The sequence below is a fragment of the Martes martes genome (assembly GCF_963455335.1).
Source record: "Martes martes genome assembly, chromosome: 6".
In the NCBI taxonomy this organism is placed as follows: domain Eukaryota; kingdom Metazoa; phylum Chordata; class Mammalia; order Carnivora; family Mustelidae; genus Martes; species Martes martes.
In genome coordinates this window covers 72,886,409-72,910,285 of record NC_137893.1, presented here as the reverse complement: position 1 = coordinate 72,910,285, position 23,877 = coordinate 72,886,409, and the positions used below count along the sequence as shown (strand labels likewise).

The 23,877-nt window shown below is 35.6% G+C and overlaps 1 protein-coding gene across 1 annotated transcript; it reads left to right on the top strand.

Annotated features, from left to right (window-relative positions):
- Nucleotides 1-490: 490 nt before the first annotated feature.
- LOC308344335 (protein LEG1 homolog) lies at nucleotides 491-18,269 on the top strand (the record flags this gene model as incomplete). The annotated part of the gene is made up of 6 exons (XM_080805903.1): nucleotides 491-791; nucleotides 2,432-2,518; nucleotides 4,193-4,377; nucleotides 5,309-5,409; nucleotides 10,068-10,306; nucleotides 18,238-18,269. 6 exons carry the CDS (start codon nucleotides 491-493, stop codon nucleotides 18,267-18,269), a joined length of 945 nt encoding a protein of 314 aa, XP_080662029.1.
- Between the last annotated feature and the right edge of the window lie 5,608 nt (nucleotides 18,270-23,877).

Below are 23,877 nucleotides of genomic sequence, written 5' to 3'. Positions count from 1 at the left end.
GTCAGCCAAGGGCCAATCTTGCAAGTCAATTTTTTTTAAATGATAACATTTTCAGGCTTGCTATATAAATTCTTTTCAGCAGGCATAGGTAACTGCCCATATCTTTAAATTTCTAGATGAACAAGGTCAAGATATATGTGTAGGAGTGTATTTAATTTAATAGGCATAAAAACACAATGTAAACTTCATAGCAGTTTTTTGAAAGTGTGTAGAATATTTATTCATTCAGCAATAAAAGTTTCAAAAGCTTGTTTGGACTATCATGTGATTAACAAACTATATTGGTAAATTTATTATCAATAAATCAATTTATTATTTAGCAAGAGAGGCACCCTATTTTCATTGGTAAGGCCTTCCCATCTTCACTCTATTATCTTCAGGGAAAAGAACAAAAAGTGTTGACATGCTGAAATATAAGCAAATACCATGACTTCTTCCTCCATTTCCCAATAAAAGCCTGGCCACAATCTCAGTCCCCAGCTTTGGTACAATGGCTTTCCTTCCTCCTTGGACCTGTGTGCTAGTTAGTTGCTTTTCTGTTTCTCTAGCAGGAGCATATAATTTCTCAGATCTGTATCCGCCGCTGTGGAAGAAGAGTCCTGGTCAGCTCAGTGACTACAGGGTAGAGAATGGAAAGTACCTCATTGATCCCTGGATATACTCTGAGAGACTGGGGATGTACAAAATCCTAGTGAACAAGACAGCTAGTTATTTTGAAAACATTGTAGCTAACAATGAACAAAATATTTTTTGGGGTTTACCTCTCCAGCATGGCTGGCAATACAGAACAGGTAAGAATGATTCTTGTTTTCATCTTGACGATCTACTAATATGACCACGTAGTAACTGGGAAGTAAGATTCTGTAAATACCATACCATGTTTTTGAAAATTGATTCTCTTCTTTTTCCTCTTTCTCCTCATAACCATATTTCTCCACTTCTCCTCCATAAAACCTTCTTTTACATGCTTCTGTCTTGACTAGAATCCACAATGGGGCATAAGGGGTAGTTGCCAAACACAAAAAGACTTCATATTAAATCTATTGAAATCTATTGAGCATACTTCAAATATCTATTGAACTCCTGCTAGGTGCTAGATGCCATTCGAAGCACTTAGATGAACAAAACAGTCAAAAGGATATACATTAAAAACAGAAGGTGATGTCAAATTAACCTGAATTTTTTTGAAGTCCCAATTGTGATTACCTATACATGGAGATAGGGCAGATAGGTAAGGAGTGCCATCTTGTTCATAAGGAAGTTTCTCTGCAAATGATTGATTCCTCTTGAAAATACATTCTAGTGTTTAGTTAGGAGATATGTTGTGGGCCAAGGATTCATAAATTAGATATTTTTGTTCTTGCCAACAGAAGAAGCTCATGAAGGAGCTTATCCACACTGATAATACCACCAATAAAGAAATATGTTCTATTCCAATAGAAAAAATATAGAGAGTAGATTATGGTTGATCTTAAGTCTGAGCAGTGGTCATATTCAGGAGCTACCGAGGAGGACAAGTCATGCTTCTTCGTTAGGGAATGTCCTGAGACCCAAATCTACTCCTATTTATCTGGCATTCGTTGGGGTCAAAACAACCCTTGTCCAAGAGAAATCATTAATATAAAGTCTACTATGGGAGGCATGCCAACCTCAGGGGAGATACGGAGTCTGAATGAGCTGGTAGATTAATGCTCTTCTTGCTCTTTCTTTGCATTCACACATCAGGATCAAGTCTGACTAAACTCATTCATTGATGAGCTGATAAGTGTCCAGCATTTGCTAAGAGCAGTGGAGAGATGGGGTGTGAATAAGTACTTTCAGACAGTTTCCCTGCCATCAAAGAATTTACAGCACAAGTGAAATAGGAAAGATAGCAGGAATTAAATAGAAAACAATAAACAAAAACTCTTGGATAGACATTAAAAGTGCAAAACAAGGGCCAGAGTGGAGTCAGCTGGAGTAATCAGAAAAAAATGAATTTGACCTGGGACTTGAAATATGGATGAAATTTTACTGGGGAAATAGAAATGAAATCTACTAGGAAATAAAAGAATGAGCCAAAGCAGTATTTCTCAATCTTGGCTGTATATTGAAAATAACTGCCTACTTAAAAAAAAAAAATACCAGCGTTTAAGTCCACCTGAGAAATTCTACTCTAATTTGATAATATTGGAAATTAAGCCAAAGGACAAGACCTGGAAACAGGATGGCATAGAAACATGTGCTTGACTGTAGAGGGGGTGTGTGTGTGTGTGCGCGTGTGTGTGTTTAAGGAAGGGACGAGAAAAGGACGGGAGAGAGGGATTTGGTGTGAGGGACTTGTTGGGGACCAATGAAAGAAGAAGAGACCAAATTAAAGCAAAATATTTATTGATATTCAAGAATTAATGTTAGTATATAACAAATAATCCCTGCATCCTCTCTTTTCTAGGAAGATTAGCTGATCCCAGACAAAGGAAAGGCTGTGGCTATGAATCTGGAGATCATTTGTGTATCTCTGTGGACAGCTGGTGGGCTGGTAGGTTCATTTATTTTTATTTTTTTAAAAGATTTTATTTATTTATTCGACAGACAGAGATCACAAGTAGACAGAGAGGCAGGCGGGGGTGCGGTGGGGTGGGGAAGAAGGCTCCCCGCTGAGCAGAGAGCCCGACGATCTGGGGCTCGATCTCAGGACCCTGGGATCATGACCTGAGCAAAGGCAGAGGCTTTAACCCACTGAGCCACCCAGGTGCCCCTGGTAGGTTCATCTAAATGGCAAAATAGGTAACAGCCATTCCCAAGGAAAGTATTCAACCTAAAATCTTAGGGACAGAGACAAAACAATACTATTCCTTTGTAAGAAGGAATCCATTTCATCACGTACCTTGTGGCCTTTATGCCACATTCTAGAATTCAACAGCCATAATGTCAATAATGATACCTCAGGACACATACAGCTTTTCACAGAAGGACTGAAACAAGGAAATGCAAAGGACCATGGCCTCTGAAAGCCCAGCACTGGCAGTCAGATGGGAGGTCCCACGAGAGACGGCGAGTCTCCAGAATGAGGAAGGATGAGAAATGAGAGAACAAGCAAATAGGGCTTTGCCTCATTTTGTTCAGACCGAATGTGTTTGACTTTAAAACCATAAATGTGTCAGAGTAGTGTGCCACAAATCATTTTGTCAATCCGTAATCGAAGGCTCCGTCACATACTTAATACGAAAATAATCAAAAGGTATTTTGTAATTCTTTAATTCTATTTTGTTTTTTAGTAATAAAATTAATTTCCACAAAATTTCTTAGAGATACTTCCCAATAACTAGAGACATGAATATATTAAGTTTCACTTTCTTGGATTTACATACATCACATAACACCTTTACATGTTTTTCTGATACTATGCAGATGGTTCTTTTCAAAGACCCACAAACAGTCATGGCCACAGATGTAGAACTCAGACTTCTTTATTCTCTGATTGATTTAGTAGTTTGGAGTAGCAGCCTGCTCCACTGGGGCGTAGAATTGCATTCATAAATGCATGTCTTATCATAGACAATGTTCCGCATCACCAGTGAGAATCAGTATAAGCTTTATAGCCATCTAAATTATAATGTCTAAATCTGATGGAATAGATTATATTTAGAGAGAAATAAAAAAGTTAATTCATTGTCAATTTAATTATCCAAAGATCAACTGTCAACACTTACTCAAAATGTTTGCTTTAAAAACCCAATATAAAACAAGGACTTTGTGATATCATGGTTGCACATTAAACTTGGCTAAGTACAAAGTACAAAGTGTTAACACTATAGCCACATTAAAATGTTTTAGAAAAGTATTGTTATGATAAACCTTCAGTTGGAGGTGTATCATTCTAGGCGCAAATAGATAATTTTCTTCCTTTTTTACTTATCACTTTGAAAAAATGGATATTAAGTAATATTAAATTAATATGAAATGTCAACATTAATTTTTATTTAAGATATTATAGACAATGGCTCAAGTCTATGTTTATTTATGATTCTAGGTTTATTAACAAAAGCTATGTATATGATCCTTAGGGAGATCTTTAATTTTTTTTGGTAGTGACTAACTTTTTGGTTTCTGGACCTGTGATTTTTGCTTACTGGCTTACAGATTACTTAAAAATATTCTCTATCACATTTGTTAGTGCTTGTGGTAATAATAAGTATTTTTGCTATTACAGATATGAATTACTTTCTAAGTGCATTACCTTTCCTTGCTGCGGTTGATTCTGGCATAATGGGGATATCATCAGAACAAGTCATGCTTTTGCCACCACCCAAGGATCAGAAGAATTTTTGCCTTAATGTTTCTAGTTGTCAATCATCCTTTCCTGAGATAATGAGCAAGTGGAGTGCCTTTTACCAGGTTGCTTTCTTAAGTTTTATAATTTATTTTCTTAGGAGGCGATTAGAGAATTTCCTTTTTTGTATAATGTTTTTTGTCTAGGTCTTTGTGTTCATCATATAATATTTTCCTAAGTGCAAAAATGTAAATTGTTATGCAAATTATATTATTACTTTACAGTGGATCATTATGTGCCATTAATACCCTCTGAACCAATACAGCATTACCACAAAGTCTATCCACTCATTTAAACTAAATTATACATAAATGTGAGAGCACAAAATGTATCTTACTAAATAAAAAGAGTATTCTGGCTAATTGAGACTGCATGGCAACCAAGGGTTAACTCTTGGGAGAAATACAATTATAGAGTTTGTTTTTTGAACAGTCAATTAACTTATTTCAACTGAATTAATAAATTATCATATATAGGTAGAACTAAACAATTATGTGACAATCAAAACCAAATATTCAATAAGCAAAATGCAAACATTGGCTAAACATAGAAGTGAGCTAAGGTCCACAATAAAAAGATAGATTTACTAGTTCTGTAGATTATTAATTCACTACTTTAGATATGATTAGATTAAATATCCTAATAAAAATTTCCTCTTTTTCTTAATTTTAAACTTTCGTGGTAATTTCTACTATGGTGGCAGAAAAACAAATGACAAAACAAAACCAAAATCCTCCTGGCCAGTATAAAATACTGACTCTTGTGAAAATTGTTGCAGCTCATTTCTTATAGGTGCATTCAATAATATTACTTATAATAGATATTTATTATACTCTATTATGGAGTGTTATTCACTAAGATCCTGCATAGTTCTTAGAAACAAAAATTCTCCTCTCTTGTAGAATATTTCTACCTTATATATGGGATTCAATGAAATGTTAAGGAGAGGAATTGTTATATTTTCTCAAATATGAATAAATATCTCCTTTGCTACAGCATTTGCAGGATCCTTCTAGTAGCTTTGAAGACCTGTTGAAGTACTTCTGGGCTGTACATGTTTCAACCTTGGAATATGCTAGCAAAATATTTGAAGATAGGTAAGAATGATCCCAAATCATTTCTATTTAAGATGGTAAATGATTTTGGCCTTACTTATGCCTTTTTATTCCTCTTCTAAAGTGACAGTTAATCTTCCTATTAAATAATATTATTCACTGAGTATTTTAATGATGAAGTATAACTCTCTTAGAATGATTAGATTAAAAAGTGTTTTATGAAGAAGGGGCAAAATTTTGTAGAAAAAAAACCCCATCTTGTGCTAACCAACTGATAACTAACAAAACAGCTAGCCAACCAACCAACAAATAAAACATAACAAGCAATTTCTCTATATTAAAAAAAAAAAGAAAAGAAATTTTCTTCATTATTTTGACCATGGGCACATCATATGGTAGGTACATACTTAAGGAAAAAGATAAACCAGCATCAGGATTAGCACACAGGATAGCTTAGAAGATTATCAAGCCTACATGTTACATCTAGATGTTACATCTACATGTTACACTCTTTATCTAGAGCGCTTAGTTGTGAATGATAATGTATTAGTCAGGGTTCTCCGAACAAACAGCGCCAATAGGAGATAGTGATAGATAGATAGATAGATAGATAGATGATAGATAAATAGATTAGCTAGATGATAGACAGATAAATAGATACAGATAGATAGATAGATAGATAGAAAGAACCAGGACTCTATCTTCCAGTCTGAAGACCATCAGTCAAGAGAATTCTCTCTTACTTTAGGGAAGGTCAGACTTTTGTTATAATACACCTTCAAAATATTGGATGAGGCCCATCCACATTAGGGAGGGCAATATGTTTCACTCAGTCAACTGATTTTGGAAACAGATTTCCCAAAAAACCCTCACAGAAACACCCAAAATAATGTTTAACTAAATATCTGGGCACCCTAAGGCCCAGTCAAGTTAACACATAAAATCAGCTATCATGGACACCGTCTGAGGGTAAAGTCAACCACTTTGAGTGAAGTGTGGGGTAGAAATCTGGGTATGCTAAAAAACAAGAACCAAAAAATTGGGGTCCTTGGCATTGTATAAGTAGACTGGTAAAGTCAGGCAGGAATGTGTGCCTCTTAATTTCACTGGTTGTCTCTCCCACTGACTCCCACTGACTCCATCAGTTAGGTAAATAAATCACGTAAGTAGCAGATTCAAAGCACATTTCCTACTTTACCTCCTTTCTTGATATGGTTTCAAAAACCAGATATTAAGTTGGGCAATGGAAGAGTTTTCTCCTGGGGCAGTGTCAGTGATAGGATTTGGGACTGCAGTTGTAACTCAACTGCTTTTTCTATTCTGATGACAGGAAATAGCAATGAGATTATTAGACAACGATTCTGGCCTGGGATTGCCAACCTCAAGATATGACTGATAGCAAGTCATTGCTCTAGATTACTTTTTTCATTTACAGATGTTCCAGGTTCATATACAAAGATAAATCACTAGAGAATCCAACTTTGTCCCTAAGAAATATAAGAGTACTTCAGGTAAATTCAAGGAGATTGAAGAAACTTTTTTCTTATAGGCATATTTCCTGTCTCCTGTGGACTTAGACTTTTAATCTTATTGTGTTTATTCCTGTATATGTAATGGAACTGCTTTTGAAAGAAATATCATATTTTTAACAGGCTAAATTTACTTAAAAACTCCAAAATCAGAGAGCATATGAATTTTTGGTGAATAATCTTAAATATTTACATGACTATTTTGATCACAAGCATATGACCTAAAAATTTTTTTTCTGATAGTTTTAGAAGCACTTCCCTCACTAATTATAACCACAAAATAGCTTTTTAATAACTCTTTTTATTCTCTGAAATTCGATCCTTCTTACTTGACCTTCTATTTAGGTATCAACAAATGACTCTCTCAACTGAGTTTTTTAAGCAGCTACTGTTTCTCAAGTACAATAAGTAAAAGAAATTTCATGAAGTATCCTAACATAAGATCTCACCTCAAAACACCTCCTTTCTCTAGATCCTGAGCATGTAGTTGAGCTGTTTAGGAACTTGCTTAAAATGTTATGGCCAGGGAGTAGCAGGGCTAGTATTCAAATTTCTCATGACTCCATAGCTCATTTTCTTACCTGCAAGCTGTACTGTCTGCAAGGTACATGGCCTACAAACTCATTTGATGAGGTCAGTAACTACCAAGGTTCTTCTTCCCTTCTAAAAAGATATTAAAAGCTACTAAACAACAAAAAAGTGCTTCCACCTTCAATATATAATTGAAGTGCTTCAATATATAATGAAGCAGGAATAAAATACAATATTCACTTCCTTGATGAAGAATCTTTCAATTCTGGGGAGAGATGAATCATGCAGGCAATCACCTAATTGAACAAAATATCATTCTTACCTCTTCTCCCTCCCTCTAGGTAGGTTAGCAGGCAAGTGAGTGTGATCGGGGCCTCCCTGTCCTAGGAGTTAGAATAGCGGATGGATGGCCCTTAGACCATCTATGGGAATGGTCTGTGGGAAGATCTTAGCATCTTCCCACAGCTGCTGCTATCTCTATTTCAGGAATTCTTCAGAGATCCATCCATCCTTCCTGTTTCTTTAATTCACATATTGAATTCAGGTGTGCTTTCTTATTTTTGTTTTGGATCACTTTTAGTTTGTATATTATCCACTTCTTATATGTCAATGATTTAAAGAGTCACGTGGTTCTATGAGGTTTTTCCATCTCTTCCACCAAAAATACATAAGTAAATGAAACAGCTGTATCCAGGGAGAATACAACTACAACCACTGATTACTTTGATATTTGGTACTATATTTCTAAAAATAAAAAATCCTAGAACATTTCCTGATTTGTAGATTTAAGTATAATCCTTTTTATCATGACCATAGAAAATTACCACCTAGTTCCCCTCACCCACACACCACACAAATTCTTCCCACTTCTCACTTTCTCTGCATGATTGTTTAGTGATTTGGATTGGGTCAATGTTCAGTGGCTACATTATTTTAACTACTAATTGCTCTTCATATCACATGTACTAAACCGATTACAATTATTTTCCTTTTTTATCTTATTCCCTTTAGCATTGATAATTTTTTTGTGCATTTTTGTTTACTTTCTATTGTACACAATGCTAATTACTTCAAGTTGGCAAATCAAGGAAGTTTCTTCTCAATATGTTTAAAAGCATGTGGAATTATATCAATTTTTTCTTCTTGAAGAGGTTTCTTTCGGAGCTGTTGACCTGGTCTGCTTTGCCTAGGTGGTCAGATAGGATTCTTAGGTCTCTAGTATCTTTGTAATAGATTTCCTTTGTCTCTTCTTTGAGTTGAATCACCCATTTCCAGTATCCTGTATCTTTTTATTTCTTGGATTACTTTGTTTGTTAGGACTTACATACTAGTCGATTCAGAACAGTTGTATAAGAAGAAAAAATTGTAGGTAATTTGCATTCTTATAGTATCATTATTCTATCATGATTTCTGACTGAGGCTTTGAGTGATTACAGAAACCTAGGCTGGTAATACTTAAGATTTTTGAAGGCATATCTCCATTACTTTTTAGCTTCAGTTTCATTGTTGAGAAATCTGCAATTTATTAGGTGTGTTGCCCTGTATTTCATTTTGTTTTCTTCACGAGAATGTAGCACAGGGGATAACTACTAAATCTCAGTGTCATAGACCAGTGTTTATTCCTCACAAGTTTAAGATTCAGCTGGGCAGGTCTGCTGATCATTCCTGGGCTCACACCATGTTAGCTGATTTTGATTGGCATCCCAGGGTTGAGTGAAGCTCAGCTCTGCTCCACTTGTCTTCTCATTCTTCATCAAGCAAGCTTGAGTGTTTACCATAGTGACAGCAGAATGGCAAGAGAAAGAAACCAAATTGTGAAAACATATTTCAAGCTTACAGGGTGTCAAGTTGGTTAATATCCTATTTGGCCAAATGAAATCTTATGGCTGAACCAGGATCAGAAAATTATGCCTCTTTCCTTTCCACCTCCTTCCAATGTAACAGGGAAGGGGCACTGGGAAAAACAAACACCAGAGATAGAAAAAGTTTGAAAAACTGCAGACATGTTTGCAGTCTACTACATACTGGGATATTTCCTTCAAATCTCATGTTACTTTTTTAGGTAAAAGAATATATTAGGGTTTTTTCTTTACATGAGACAATACTGAGCTCTGTATGGTCTACATATACTTAAAACTGTTGGATCTTGGATCCTCAGATTGATTGGTGCACGTATATCTGTATTTTAAATTAAAATGAGCTTTTTAAGGTATATTTTTATTTTTTTTACTTGGCTACATCTTAACTGAAATATTAGATGAATTGTCCATTAACACATTCAGTTAAATCATTTGAAAGGATTCCATTTGATCTGACTTTGCTTATATTTGTGCCTTGAACTGGTGCCCTCACCTCTTTCCTAGTGTTTATTTAAGCCATTGTTCTTAGGGCTTGCTGTTTATCTAAGCCATTGCAGTTTATTTAAACCATTGTTTCTCACTTGTGATGAGCACTGGGTGCTATATGTAAGTGATGAATCACTAAATTCTACTCCTGAAACAATAGTACACTATATGTTAATTAACTAGAATTTAAATAAAAACTTGAAACTAAAAAATCAAAAACAGAAACAAGAAAATAATGAGGCTGGAATTCTGAATGGACTAATTAAAATTGTACCTGTTTCCACTTGTCTGTTAGGTTGGAGTATTATTCTAAACCAGAAGCAAATTTTGGAAGAAATTGGTGTGTGGCTGTGAAATATTTAGCTGCAGCCCTCTTTCCAACAACTTTGGTCAGAACATATGAGTTCCAGAAGGGCCTGCCCCCACGAATGCTTGTTAACGGGGATAGAGCCCCCTTCATCCACGACTTTACTGACTTTCAAAACATGGTTCTTCTTGTTCTAAGTTTTCTTCGCCAAGTGGATAACTCTCCAGGTAAGAGCCTTGTAAGCAATACCTCAAAGGAAATTAATATTTCATTGAATAAAGGAAGAAATAATGATTTTATTAGATACAAAGATCATCATAACACATACTGTCAAAGAAAGTCATGATTATCCATGGGTATCCATTCCACAGTTTTTGGTCCTTCCAAGGGTGGCCTGTCCTTTCTTATGCATCTTTATTGATCCATGAAGCCACCAGACAGCCTTCAGTCCCCTTTTCATCCACAAACCCAGATACAGTCCTTTGCTGCTGTTACACTATTCCTTTTTTAAAAACCTTACACATTGTTCTTAAATTTAGCAAAAAAATAAAGAAATCTCAAAAGAAAACATGCTATGATTAATGGGAAAAACTAGCAAATTGACTTATGTGAGCTCACTTGATCTAGTCTTACTAGCTGTGGATGAAATATTCTGCTGCAGCCCCTCAACTGTAGGGCTTCCTTCAGAATGAAAAACAGAGGAATCTATAATTGTACCTTTGAATTACCACATCATTTCATTTTCTAGATATGGTCTTATGCAGTGAACAAAGCTGAAAACATTAAATTAAAATAATTAAAATATTACGATTTTTAACCCCTCCAAAAGAATCTGAAAGATACAAAAGCAAAGTAAACATAAAGGCATTAAATATATGTTTTGAAATCTTATTTGTATTAATTCAAGTAAGAAATAACCCCAAACATTTAAGGCTTTCATGCAATGGCAGTTTCTTCTTGCTGTAGTAGTGGTTCCAGTGAAATATTCTCGGTCAATGACAGTTTCCCTTTACACAATGAATAGAAGAGTAAGTCCCCTTCTACCTGTGCTTGTTCCAACCTCTGAGTTCTATATAATCTACATCCCACCAGCAGAAAGATGCTCCCATGTTTGGAGAAGCAGTGGGGGTAGGGAATTCAACTGTTGTCTAAGGACTACTTTTGTGTGACAAACTATACCATGAAAGGAGAAGCATGAATTTTGTTAATTGCCTGCGAAATTATCAGATGGCATAAGTTGCATTAGGCTTGGGTTGTATAAACTGGATTTCCTCTTAAGATGTACAAGGTGAAGAACTGAGTGGAGAGTGAAAGTTATTTCCTTTAAAGCTTGAAAGTACCATTGTATAAGATTTTATTACAGATTAAGTTTTACTGAAATATGACTTTGTGTCACAAGTTTGAATTGCTTTCACAAAAAAAAAAAGGGAGAGTAAATGTTGAAAGTTACTGGTGAAAAAATGGTGAGCCTTGATAGCATAATTGTATAGACTTTATATAACAAGGTACTTACTGTTGTCAAGTTGTCATTCTCACGGCAAATACTCTCCACTGACATTCAGAATTCAGTCTGTGTCAAAGGCCTTGGAGTTTTCAAATAAGCAGAGAATAGAGAAAACAGATATATTGAAAACAAAGCATGAGTGAAAAACAAATACTGATATTTAAAAATGAACATTTTCAGTTATCTTTGATAGAAACATATGTATACATTTACAATAAAGTTTTAAAGTGTCATGTAGCTACCTTTTAGTCTCCAGAAGGATTTTCCATAAGAAACTTAAGCTAAGTTCATTAAATTTAATCTACAAAATAAAATTAACCTTTTCAGGCTTCAAATTAGCTTTTTAACATTTTTGCTGATGGTAAGAATTGGCATGGAGTTTTTAATTTTTAATTATGTAAAATTCTGAACCATCTCTTTGTCTATAGTGGTATCAAGTTTTAATCCTTGACCATACATATTCTAAGAGTAAAGTTCATATTTAAGTTGAAAGATAACATTAGGTATAAATTAGTAAGAAAACAAAGCTTGCCTAGATTTTATTACTTTATTTCCGCATGGGTGATATTTAAAATGAACAATGAAGACTGCATGAAGATTTAAAACTGCCAAAAGCTGATATTCATGTTAATATAATTTTAAAATGCTTTTAAAAATTTGTTGAATTTTATGATTCAAGACTGAGGCCAGCTGCCCCTTTTGCTGCCCCTAACCTGACCAAGAGGTTTGTTACCTCCTACTCTTCTGCTGCAATGGTCACTACCTCCTCCTTTCTTTGAATGAGGACAACTGTTTGCTGAAGTATGATGTATGGTTGGGTGAGAGGAAATGAACTTGGGCATCTCAGAAGCTGCAGTGAAGATGGTGACATAGGGAGCTCCTAAACTTACTCCTTTCATGGACACCAAACCGACAGCTACAGACAGAAAAATTCACTCTGAAAGAAATCCGAAAACTAGCTGAGTGACTCTTACTCTTTGGGAAAATGAGAAAAAAATCCATATCAATGTGGGAAGGAGAGGCTGAGACACAATCTTGCCGTGAGCCCCAGCCATGGTGAAGCAACACAGAATAGGGAGAGATCTCACAACTCCCAGCTTCTCCTTAAGGAGTGATGAGTTTGGACCCCACATCCATCCATACATCAGAACCCCAACTTCTAAGACTTCCATGTGAGAGATGTGCTCCCAAACATCTAGCTTTGAAAGCCAACAGAGCTTGGATCCACAAGACTCAGAAGGCTATAGCAAACTAGGAGATAATTCTTGAAAGGTTTGTGCAGACTCACTGTGGCAAATTCCCAAGGGTCCAGAGCAGAGGCAGCAAACTGAAACACACCCAGTCTTTTCATGAAAGAAGGCTGTTTGTTCATTCTAATAGCTATGGACTGAGGGGCAGCTTTCCAATTTAATACTGCAACACTACAGAAACCAAGAACTTGGTGTCGTCTTGGCACTCTCCCTTTATTTTGTTTCAGAGTAAAGGTATCTCCTGGAAAGGAACTTGTACACACATCCGTGCCATGTTTTTTTCAGAGGATACCCCTTGATTGCATGGCTCCAATGGCCAACAGGGCTTAATTAAATTGATGGGTTCCATAGGACTGTAACAAACAAAAACTGCTACCTGAGGATCCAGGTTAAAACCATCTGGCATCCAGGTGCTGACTGAGCTCTGCCTCTTTGGGACACTGACAGGTCTTGGCCCACCTTCAACTACTGGGGGCCATTAAGAACACACTACGCAGTTTCACAAAGAATTGAAAGACAGCCAAGAGGAAGGGCATGGTTGAATGGTAAAATTTATCTTTTATACAGAGGCTTCTTCTTCAAAACTGGGAGAGGTGGCTCTTTTGTCTAATTCATAGAAACCAGCACAGAAATGCAAGGAAAATGAAGACACAGAGGAATATGTTCCAAACAATAGAACAGCATAAAACCTCAGAAAAAGACTTTACTAAAATGGAGATAGGTGATTTACCTGATAAAGAGTTCAAAACAATGATCATGAAGATGCTCTCTGAGGTCAGGAAAAGAATTCATGAACAAAGTAAAAATTTCAATAGGGAAATACAAAATATAAGAAAGTACCAAACTGAATTCACCGACCTGGAAAAATATAATAACAGAGCTGAAAAATTCAATAGAAGTGGAAGACAGGATCCAGAACTTGAGAAAAAGACAGCAGATTTCATCCAATGAGAGGAGCAAAAAGAGAGAAGAATGAAAAAGGATGAAGACAGGTTAAAGACTGTATAGAACAACATCAAGTGGACCAATACTTATGTTGCAAGGGTCCCAGAAATAGAAGAGAGAGAGAAAGGAGCAGAAAATGTATTGAAAGAAATCATGACTGAAACTTTCTGTAACTTGGGAAGGACACAGACATCCAGATTCAGGAAATCTAGAGTTCCAAATAAGATGAACCCCAAAAAACCTACACCAAAACACAGAATTAAATTGTCAAAAGTTAAAGACAAAAAGGGAATCTTAAAAGCAATAAGGAGAAAACTCATTTTGTACAAGGGAACCTCTCCTCCCCTCATAATACTCAGGAGATTTTTCAGGAGAAATTTTACCAGTCAGAAGGGTGGCATGAATTATTTAAAGTGCTGAAAGAAAAAACTTCCAACCATGAATACTCTACCTGGCAAAATTTTCTTCATAACTGAAGGAAAAATAAAGAGTTCTCCAGAAAAGCAAAAGCTGAAAGTGTTCAGTACCAGTAAACAGGCTTTATAAGAAATGTTAAAGGGTCTTCTTCAAACTGAAACAAAAGAGTTGCTGATTATAAGAAGAAAACATATGAAAGCATAAATCCCTCTGATAAAGGTAAAATACAGGTAAATTCAGGATAATCTAATGTAATGGTGGTGTGTTCATAACCTATGAACTTATAAATGAAGAAAAACAATTCCATTTACAATTACATCAAAAAGAATAAAATATCTAGAAGTAAGTTTAATCAAAGAGGTGAAAGATCTGTACACTGAAAACTGTAAGACAGTAATGAAAGAAATTGAAAAAGACACAAGTAAATGGAAAGAAATTCCATGTTCATGAATTGGAAACATTAATATTGTTAAAAAGTCCATACTACCCAAAACAGTCTACAGATTTAATGCATCATGTATTAAAATTCCAGTGTCAATTTCCACAGAAATAAAACGATCCTAAAATGTGGATTCAACCACAAAAACACCCTGCCTAGCCAAAGCAGTCTCGAGAAAGAAGACCAAATCTGGAGGCATCTCACTTACAAATTTCAAGCTATACCACAAAGCTATAGTTAGCAAAACAGTAAGGTACTAGCATAAAAAGAGACACATAGATCAATGGAACAGAATAGAGAGCCCAGAAATAAACCCACGCGTATGTGGTCAGTTAATTTACAGCAAAGGAAGGAGCCAAGAATAAACAATGGGGAAAGGACATTCTCTTAACTAAGTGGTGCTGGAAGAACTGGGCAGCCACCTGCAAAAGAATGAATTGGGCCATTATCTTACCTCAAATGCAGATGGATTAAAGACTCGACAGTGAGATCTGGAGCCATAATCCGGTAGGAGAAAACAAAGGGTAAGCTCCTTGACATTGATCTTAGTGATGAGTGTTTGAATTAGACATCAAATGCAAAGGCAACAACAAAAACAAAATACAAATGGGACTATATTGAACAAAAAGGAAGCAAAGGAAATTATTATTATAGAAGCTTCTCATCGTTGCTGACGTTAACTCCAAGAAATAATTACCTACTACTTTGAGAAGTAAATACGTCAAAAAACAAGGTTCTGATATGAGATGAAACTGAAAACCTAGTAACATTTGTAGACAAAACAGTGAAACAAGTTTTAGACCAACTTAAAAATCAATTTGTTTCAATAAACTGAGTTTTGGGGGGGTAATGATCATTGTTTTGTATTTCAAAAGTATTGAGTTTAGAAATCAGTTGTATGATAATGCCTTTGTATGTTTGTCTTTTCCCATGCATTTTTAAATAACCAGTAATCTACACTTCATTAAAATTTTTGGATGTGTTGACTGACTCAATATTAATCAAATTAGCCTAACTTCCTCACTAGTTTCAACAGAAAGAAGAGAAAAGAGCTATTTTGGTCCTTGGGACTTTATAACAGATTAGCTTTAGCCAACTGAGAAACATGAGCCAAATTCTCTCACCCACCAATCAGGTAACATGCTCCATCTCCATGGAATGTTATGTTAATGATGTTAACGAGAATAGCTCTTCATGGAAATTAATCTTCCCATCCTCAGAATGTAGGAAGAAAACAGAAGTAGATCTGGGACCAAGCGTTCTGGACACTTTCAAACCATTAACTCTCATATGTTAACAGATCTAACCTGAAATATTTCTTCTCTTCAAAAATCATTTTAAAAACTTTTATTTTTTTCTCTATTTTAAAAGCATTTAAATTACTGTTACTTTTACTGACTTATCTTAAACTATAATATAGTCAAACTTAAAAAGTCTAAGTGCATTGATACATTAAATGACAATTAAAGTCTTCTTCCCCACCTCTCTTCATTTATACCTCTTGGCTCTTCACCCAGTTTTTAAAAGTGGTGCAAATTGTGTTTGGCCATGAATATATAAATGGATAAATAAGACCTGTACTGTTTGCACAAATGAAATCATACTCACTGTTTTGCACTCCATTTTTTTACTAGAAAATTTTCCTGAAGCTCTTGGAAATGAGGATATATTGATCCAACTCATTCTGTTTAAAGGATATGTAATGTTTCATTTAATAAGTTTACTATAACTGTAGGCATTATTTTCTGTTGTAAACTGATGGTAATAATGTAACAATGGCATTTTATGTATGTTTTTCTTGGCAGAGTTTATGATTTTACCAATACATTTGTAGAAAGGAAATGAATTAAAGTCAATGAGTCATATATTGCTGAGTGGCACTTAAAATAGTTTTCAGGAGTTTCATTTTTGTCATAAAACTGAATTAAGGTTTTTGTTTTCTCTAAATTACTATCATATAGCAATTTCTGTAACTTACATTAGTTTCTTATGTAGAAAATGCTACTGCACTGTTGTATTAATTTACAGTTCTTTATTTTTTTAATTTAAATTCATTAGCCAACATATAGTACATCATTAGTTACCGATATAGAGTTCAATAAGTCATCAGTTGCATATAACACCCAGTGCTCATCACAACATGTGCCCTTCTTAATGCCCATCGCCTAATTACCCCATCCCCCCACCCGCCTATCCTTCCAGCAGCCCTCAGTTTGCTTCCTATAGTTAAGAGTCTATAATGGTTTGTCTCCTTCTCTGATTTCTTCTCATTCAGTTTTCCCTCTCTTTCCCTATGATTCTCTGCACTGTTTCTTACATTCCACATATGAGTGAAAACATATGATAATTGTCTTTCTCTGATTGACTTATTTCACTCAGCATAATACTGTCCAGTTCCTCCATGTCACTGAAAAAATTGTTAATGGTAGGATTTCATCCTTTTTGGTGGCTGAGTAATATTCCATTGTATACATGAACCACATCTTTACCCATTCATCGGTTGAAGAAGATCTCAGCTCCTTTCAGTTTGGCTACCACAGACATTGCTGCTATGAACATTGGGGTGCATGTGCCCCTTTTTTTCACTATATCTGTATCTTTGGGATAAATACCCAGTAGTGCCATTTCTGGGTCATAGGGTAGCTCTATTTTTAACTTCTTGAGGAACCTCCATACTGTTTTCCAGAATGGCTGTACCATCTTGCATTCCCACCAACAGTGTAAGAATCTTCCCCTTTCTCCACAACCTCGCCAACATTTGTTGTTTCCTGACTTGTTCATTTTAGCCATTTTGACTGGTGTGAAGTGGTATCTCATTGTACTTTTGATTTGTATTTTCCTGATGGCAAGGGATGTTGAACATTTTTTCATGTGTCTGTTAGCCAGTTGTATGCCTTCTTTGGAGAAATGTCTGTTCATGTCTTCCACCCATTTCTTGACTAGATTATTTGGTTTTTGGGTTATCTGATACATCATTTGCAAATATCTTCTCCCATTGTGTAGGTTGCCTGTTAGTTTTGTTGATGAATTTATAATTCTTTTGATGTGTGTGTGTGCACTTCCCCTAGTTTTCTGATTATTTGTATTTCTTATTGATTTTTATATGAGTTTGTCAATAAATTTTAAATTTAAAAACTTCATATGTATAATTACAAGTAACAAATATGTAATTTTTATGTGAAAATACATAGTTTTATTTAAAATAAACATTTTAAAAATTAAGTATTAACTTGAATTTACATGTAATAATTTTATATCTTTTCCAGGTTTATTTTCATTGACTGCATGGAAAATTTTAATGAGGACACAACATGCAAGGAAGCAAGTTCTAGGGCTTTTTCAAATAATTCTTGAAATCTTTAATCCAAAATTTCTGAGTGTTCCCAATGTTTAATTAGTGAACTAAAGATGAACAATTCTAATTTGTTGAGCAACAGTAATTTCAAAATTTTAATATGATCATAACCATATAGTTATCTTGTTTCTGATATTTTTGATTTATGCTCATTCGTTAGGATTTTATCCATGCATTCTAACTTTAAATTCAAATCAATGCTATGATTATTTTGCTTGATTAATAATTCTTGAGTTTTTAAATTTTAGGATCTAAAGAAAATTATATTAAGCCATCATAAATCATTGTGAAATCAATAAACAGACATTAAATTTATATGGCTCCTTTGTTGTAACCCTATATGACCTAATTACATGAAATTTAGAGCACTATGTCTTGCTGATTTATAACCAAAATCCAGAACATTTTAAAATAAATACTGACAGTCAACTAAGATTTTTAAAACTCATTAAACAGAACTGACAGAATACATACCTGATTTGTCTTTCTATGTGTGTGTGTGTTTCCTGTCCTTGGGTCCACACTTGATAATGAATGCTTCAGTGTCAAGTTTGTCAGTGTTGCTGTCTTTCAGGAAGGAGACTACTCTGGTCAGGAAGTGGTGACTTCCAGGGCTGAAATGAAGCTTTTGTATGTAGGTTTTCCCAGGGCCTCTTCCATAGACTGAATCTACCCTCTAACTGTTGGAAAAGGAAATGCTTCTACATCATGACCAGATCATGACCACATCATGTCCACATCATGACCAGAAGTATCTTTTCAGTTAAAAGTCAGATTATGTTTCTCCTCTGTTCAAACTTAAAATGGCTTGCTATCTCTCTCAGAGTAATACCCACAGCATATATACATGTGGCTCACACAGCTGACAGGATCTGGTATTAGATCTCACTCCCTCTTTCCTACTCTCCTCCCACTATCCCCTTTCACAATGGCCTCCTTGCTCTTCCTCAAACACTGAAACGCACTGTGACTCATGATTTTTGGAGCATTGTTTCTTTTCTGTCAAGAATGCTCTTCCTCCAAACCACTGCCTGCCTCAGCTCTCCACCTCTTACTGCTCTTTTTTCCAATGTCACCTTCTTTGACTGTCAGGATATTCTTTGACTTCTTTGTGTAAATTTGTACCCACACAGTAATCTCTATCCTTTTTATCCTGCTTTATTTTTTTCTTCATATCACTTATCTCCACCCATCACATGCTCTATTAGTTTCTTGTCTGCCTTCCTACACCAGTGTGGGAGCTCCATGATGGTAGAGCTTTTTTCTATAATAGCTGCATCCCTAGGACTCAGGACAGAAGTTTTGGTAAACACTCAATTATAGTCTTGTTTGGATGAATACATGAAAAATAAAAGAATGTTTGAAGAAATGAAAAAGAATTGATGGAGCTTTCAAATACTAACCTGAGTTTTGTTTTAATATGAAAGCCACAGGCATATGCTATGGGCACTGAAAGAAAAGAGCAGAAATTACCTGATAATCAAAGTGCATAATAAATTTCAGAAGACAAAATCAGAATAAGCAAGGAATTGATGATATCCAATCTAATCACTAGTATATTGCTTAGGAAAATAGTTACAAAAGCAAAGAAAAAGTAAAAAAAATCAAATGGGACAAGAAAGTAAATTGACTGCATTAACTAATAGTGGGTAGAGGGAAGTAGCATTTCATAGACACATCTGTGTCTTGTGTACTGTGTACTGTGATCTTTTGAGAAGTGTAAAGTACTGGGGCCATTCCCACAAAAGGAGAATTTAGGAAGTCACGCTTGTTTGTGAGAAGTGACCCTTCTGTGTATGGGGTGGGGAGGGTCAGTCTCAGTTCTGGTCTACCAATAATTTTTAAAAAATCATTTTGAACCCATAGTACACTTTACTGCAATGACGCAGAAAAAGTGAATGAATAGAAAAATTTTCAGTAATTAAAAAAAACAGTGTTTTTTAAACCATGCTTTTATTTTTTATGTTATTCCTACACATATCAGCTAACTGTAATTTGATCTGTATATTCATCAGTAGAGGAAAGATTCCATACTGTTCTTAATTAGTTTGGAGTATGTTCTTTCTGTGTTTAAAAGAGGCATAAAACTAATAAATGAGTCTCCATTTCCTCTCTGGCCCTATGTCCCAGTCACATCCTTATTTTAGGACTCTGCTTTTGCAGGCAGCACATTGGTATAATGGAATCTCACGATCCTACATTATTTCCATTGGAACCAAAGACGGAGAGAGAGAGAACCAGAGGAAGAGATCATCTGAATTGGTTTATTGCTTTAGGACTGATTTCACACAAGAACTAAGTCTACTGAAATCCCTTTAGTCTTGAACTTCTGAGTTTACATATCGGGGAAATATATGTTTAATTAATTGGTGTACAGGGATTGAAATCGGGACCTTTATAAATTAATGAAGTCAAGTCATTCTGACTCACCTAATCTCTAAACTAATGAAATTCCAAGGAGCAGAACATTTGGAGTGCTTAGTCTTACAGTTCTTGTTTGCAAAGTGCTTGGCATTTCTGGGGGCAGGCATCCCTTCAACATTCTAATTCATCCTGATGAACCATAAGCTTTGAACATATTAACTCCTTGATTTACCTTTTGGGTGAGTCTTTTTTGGTATTACACCCACATACTGTGAGAATTAAACCCAAACAGATTATGGGATAACAATTTACCCTCAGCTACACTTTTGATAGAACAAGCAATTACCTGGGTTAGTAAGAGTTCCTTTTGTGAAAGGGATGATAATCCAAACTAGTGGAGGGACACCTTGTTGTCCAATGTGATTAAAGGAGAGTTTTAAACAATCTTTGAGCCGTGAACACTTCCAGGACTCTCTATCCCAGCCTCTTGCCTCTGCTTCTCTGTAAGCTTCATTTTCTTCCCTTTAGAGGCTGCCTTCTTGCTCTGCTCCCTAGCACCTGTGTCCCACATGTTGCTTCTCCTTCTACTAGGAGGCACTGGCTGGCTTTCCCTAATTCTAATTTGAATAAAACCCCAGGAAAGGATACTGAGTTACTCCTTTTAGGTCATAGGACTACCCTTGGTGTATTCAGTCTAGGCAAAGAGCCCGTAGTGCCATGACTGACCCATCCTGAGTCTGGGGCTGAATCCTGGACTAGTTAATATCACAGGAGATGTTGGGGCTTGGAGATCAGATCTGAAATAACATAACAGCTCCCATTCAAACCATGTGGCCTAACGGGGTAGGGAGGCCACTCCATGATGTAGGAGAATGTTAACCTAGATTTTCTGGCAAATGAGCCCTGTGACTACATTCTGAATATGGAGAGATTTCAAGGAAAATGAGAAGGCCTTACTGTTTCTGAAAAATTGGTGTCTCATGTGCTTGGGTTCTTGAAATTGCATACTAGTGACCCATGTATTTCTTTGATTTAAGGAAGCATACACACTAAAAAACAAGTAGGGACACCTGGATGGTGCAGTCTGTTGAGTGCCCGGTTCTTGGTTACCAATCCGGTTATGATCTCGGGGTCGTGGGATTCGGCTCCTCATTGGGCTCTGCGCTCAGCCTCGGATCTGCTTAGGATTTTCTCTCTCATCTCCCTCTGCCCCTCCCACCCCAACATAGGTTTTAGGAAAAAAAACCCAAAGAACTATTTTTGGGGGAATGTGCTGCCACTCAGAATGACTTGCCCAAGGGTTATCTTATTCCACCTGTTTTCCTTGCCGGCAGAATCTGCCTCTCCCCGTAGATGCGAGAATGTTCCCTGAAACTACTGTCCTTTTTGGTTCATGGTAGGCACTTAATAAATGTTGAAGTACAGAGTGGTTATTGGAGATTGAATGCTTAAGGAGCCCCAGCCCAGCACACTGAGAGGCCATGTGCCTGGGAATTAAGTCCATGTAGTTTGGAGTCATGCAGATATTAGCTCAAGTCTCACTTTTGATCTTGGGAAAGTTAAAATTTGGAAAACATACACATGTATACACATTTTATATCAAAGTGTCTGATAGAGTATCTGGGAAATAATAATAGTAACAAACCTACCAGTGTCAAGGACTCCTCTAAAGGCTTACGTTCATTCGCTCGCCTCAACATCACAGCAACCCTTATGAGCTGGGTAGGTACACTTACAATTTACATTTTATAGATGAGGAAACTGAGAAGAGGGAGGATAAATGACTTGTCTAAGTCACTATTGGGCCACGTCTTTAAATAAACATTAATTATGATTAGACATGCAATCATTAAGATACAACTTGGAAAGAACCTAAAACAGAAAACAGGAAAAAAAAGGAATATATTATATTTAGGGTTTTGTTGTGCCATCTAGTAACAATCAAAAGAATCTCATCCTTTTACATATATCACTCTATGTAATAACTGAGGATATTTTATTTTGCTTAATGCAGTCTTTAAACAGGTATTATAAATTGAAAATATATTTACAATTACATGTTTACATATTTTATCAGTCCAACAAAGAAAATAGCGCACATTTAAAGGATCATTCCAATTAACATTCTAGAAATCAGCTTTCCAGTGCTGATGTTGATAATAACTTTTAAATTTAAAAAACATTGGCATACATTCTCTTGCAGAAAATAGGCATTTGCTCGCTGCTGCAGAATAAAATGAGCCAGATTTCAAGGTTTGCAACACTGTGGTTGATATGTGAGCCTTCTTTCTGGGAAGTAAATAATTGCTAACGATGAAGTAAAAAGTAGGTAAGTGCTAGGGGCCCTTCCTGAGGATGTGCTCACTTATCCCACAGATGGCACTGGAGCTGCTTTGCAGTTCACAGCTAAGAGAGAGGGAGCCACAGGTGCAGAACTGGCCAGCCAACTTGGTTCTGAATCCACCTGTCCACCAACAATTTTGATACAATGCAGCCATGCTATTCCCTTTTATAAATGTGGGAATTATAAGAGCAGGATTCTAACATTTATCATTTCTCCACAGTGCAGCACAATTTTAATGTGATACCTGACAGCTTTATATAAAAAATTGTTTGATTTGAATATTTTGAAGATTATATCTAGCTCAACATCACCTGATGATTTTTAGTAGCAACTTATATTTATATTGAAGAAATAATATTTCATAGTGTATGTGATCAATAAATTTTCTCTGGAGGACTAGACATGTACTGAGAGCTTTTACAGAGAATTCATCATACCATGTGCTAGAAGCCTAGTATCTGTCTAACATTCTTTTATTTTGTTATTTGATCAGGTCTTCAAAATCTTGATATTATTAGATAGCAAGGAGGAAAAAAAGAGAGAAAGCAGGTAACTTGTACATGATGTTCTCTTTCCTTGAGATAATGATACTTTTATGATTTGTGGACATAATTTTTTTCCTGCCCCAGGTGAAAAAAAGATGTTACTCTAGCTTGCTACAATTAGTTTAATTACAAATACCTGTATTAAATGTCAGTAAGGGAACAGTTATTTGTAGCATAGATGAACTAAGAGCTAATGAATGTCATTGCTTGCAACATTTAAAAGTTGATACATTTTGAATGTAAATCTCATTAGTGTCAAAAGAAAGTTGAGGGTTTTTTAAAGGTGCCTTAAATATGAAATATATACATGTGTCATCAATATATTTTTAGTTGATATAAATGTTTGGATGATAATGTATTTCATTAAATAAATCTGTTATATCACAGAATCATCTGGTATCCTTGCAGTTCTTTAAAAATAAAAATATTAAAAATGTTTCCTTTGGATATAGAAAGCAGCAGCTCTTGCAATATCTTCATTTCTACCCCATTCCCTCCTTCAGGAGAAATTCAGAAGTGAGCAAGAATTCACCTGAGATTTATTGGAAATCGATATTCACATACACACACTCAGAGCTCAACACCTTGAGAAGCCCAAAAGAATGGCATTTAGTCATATTCTCCTGATAGGGGAA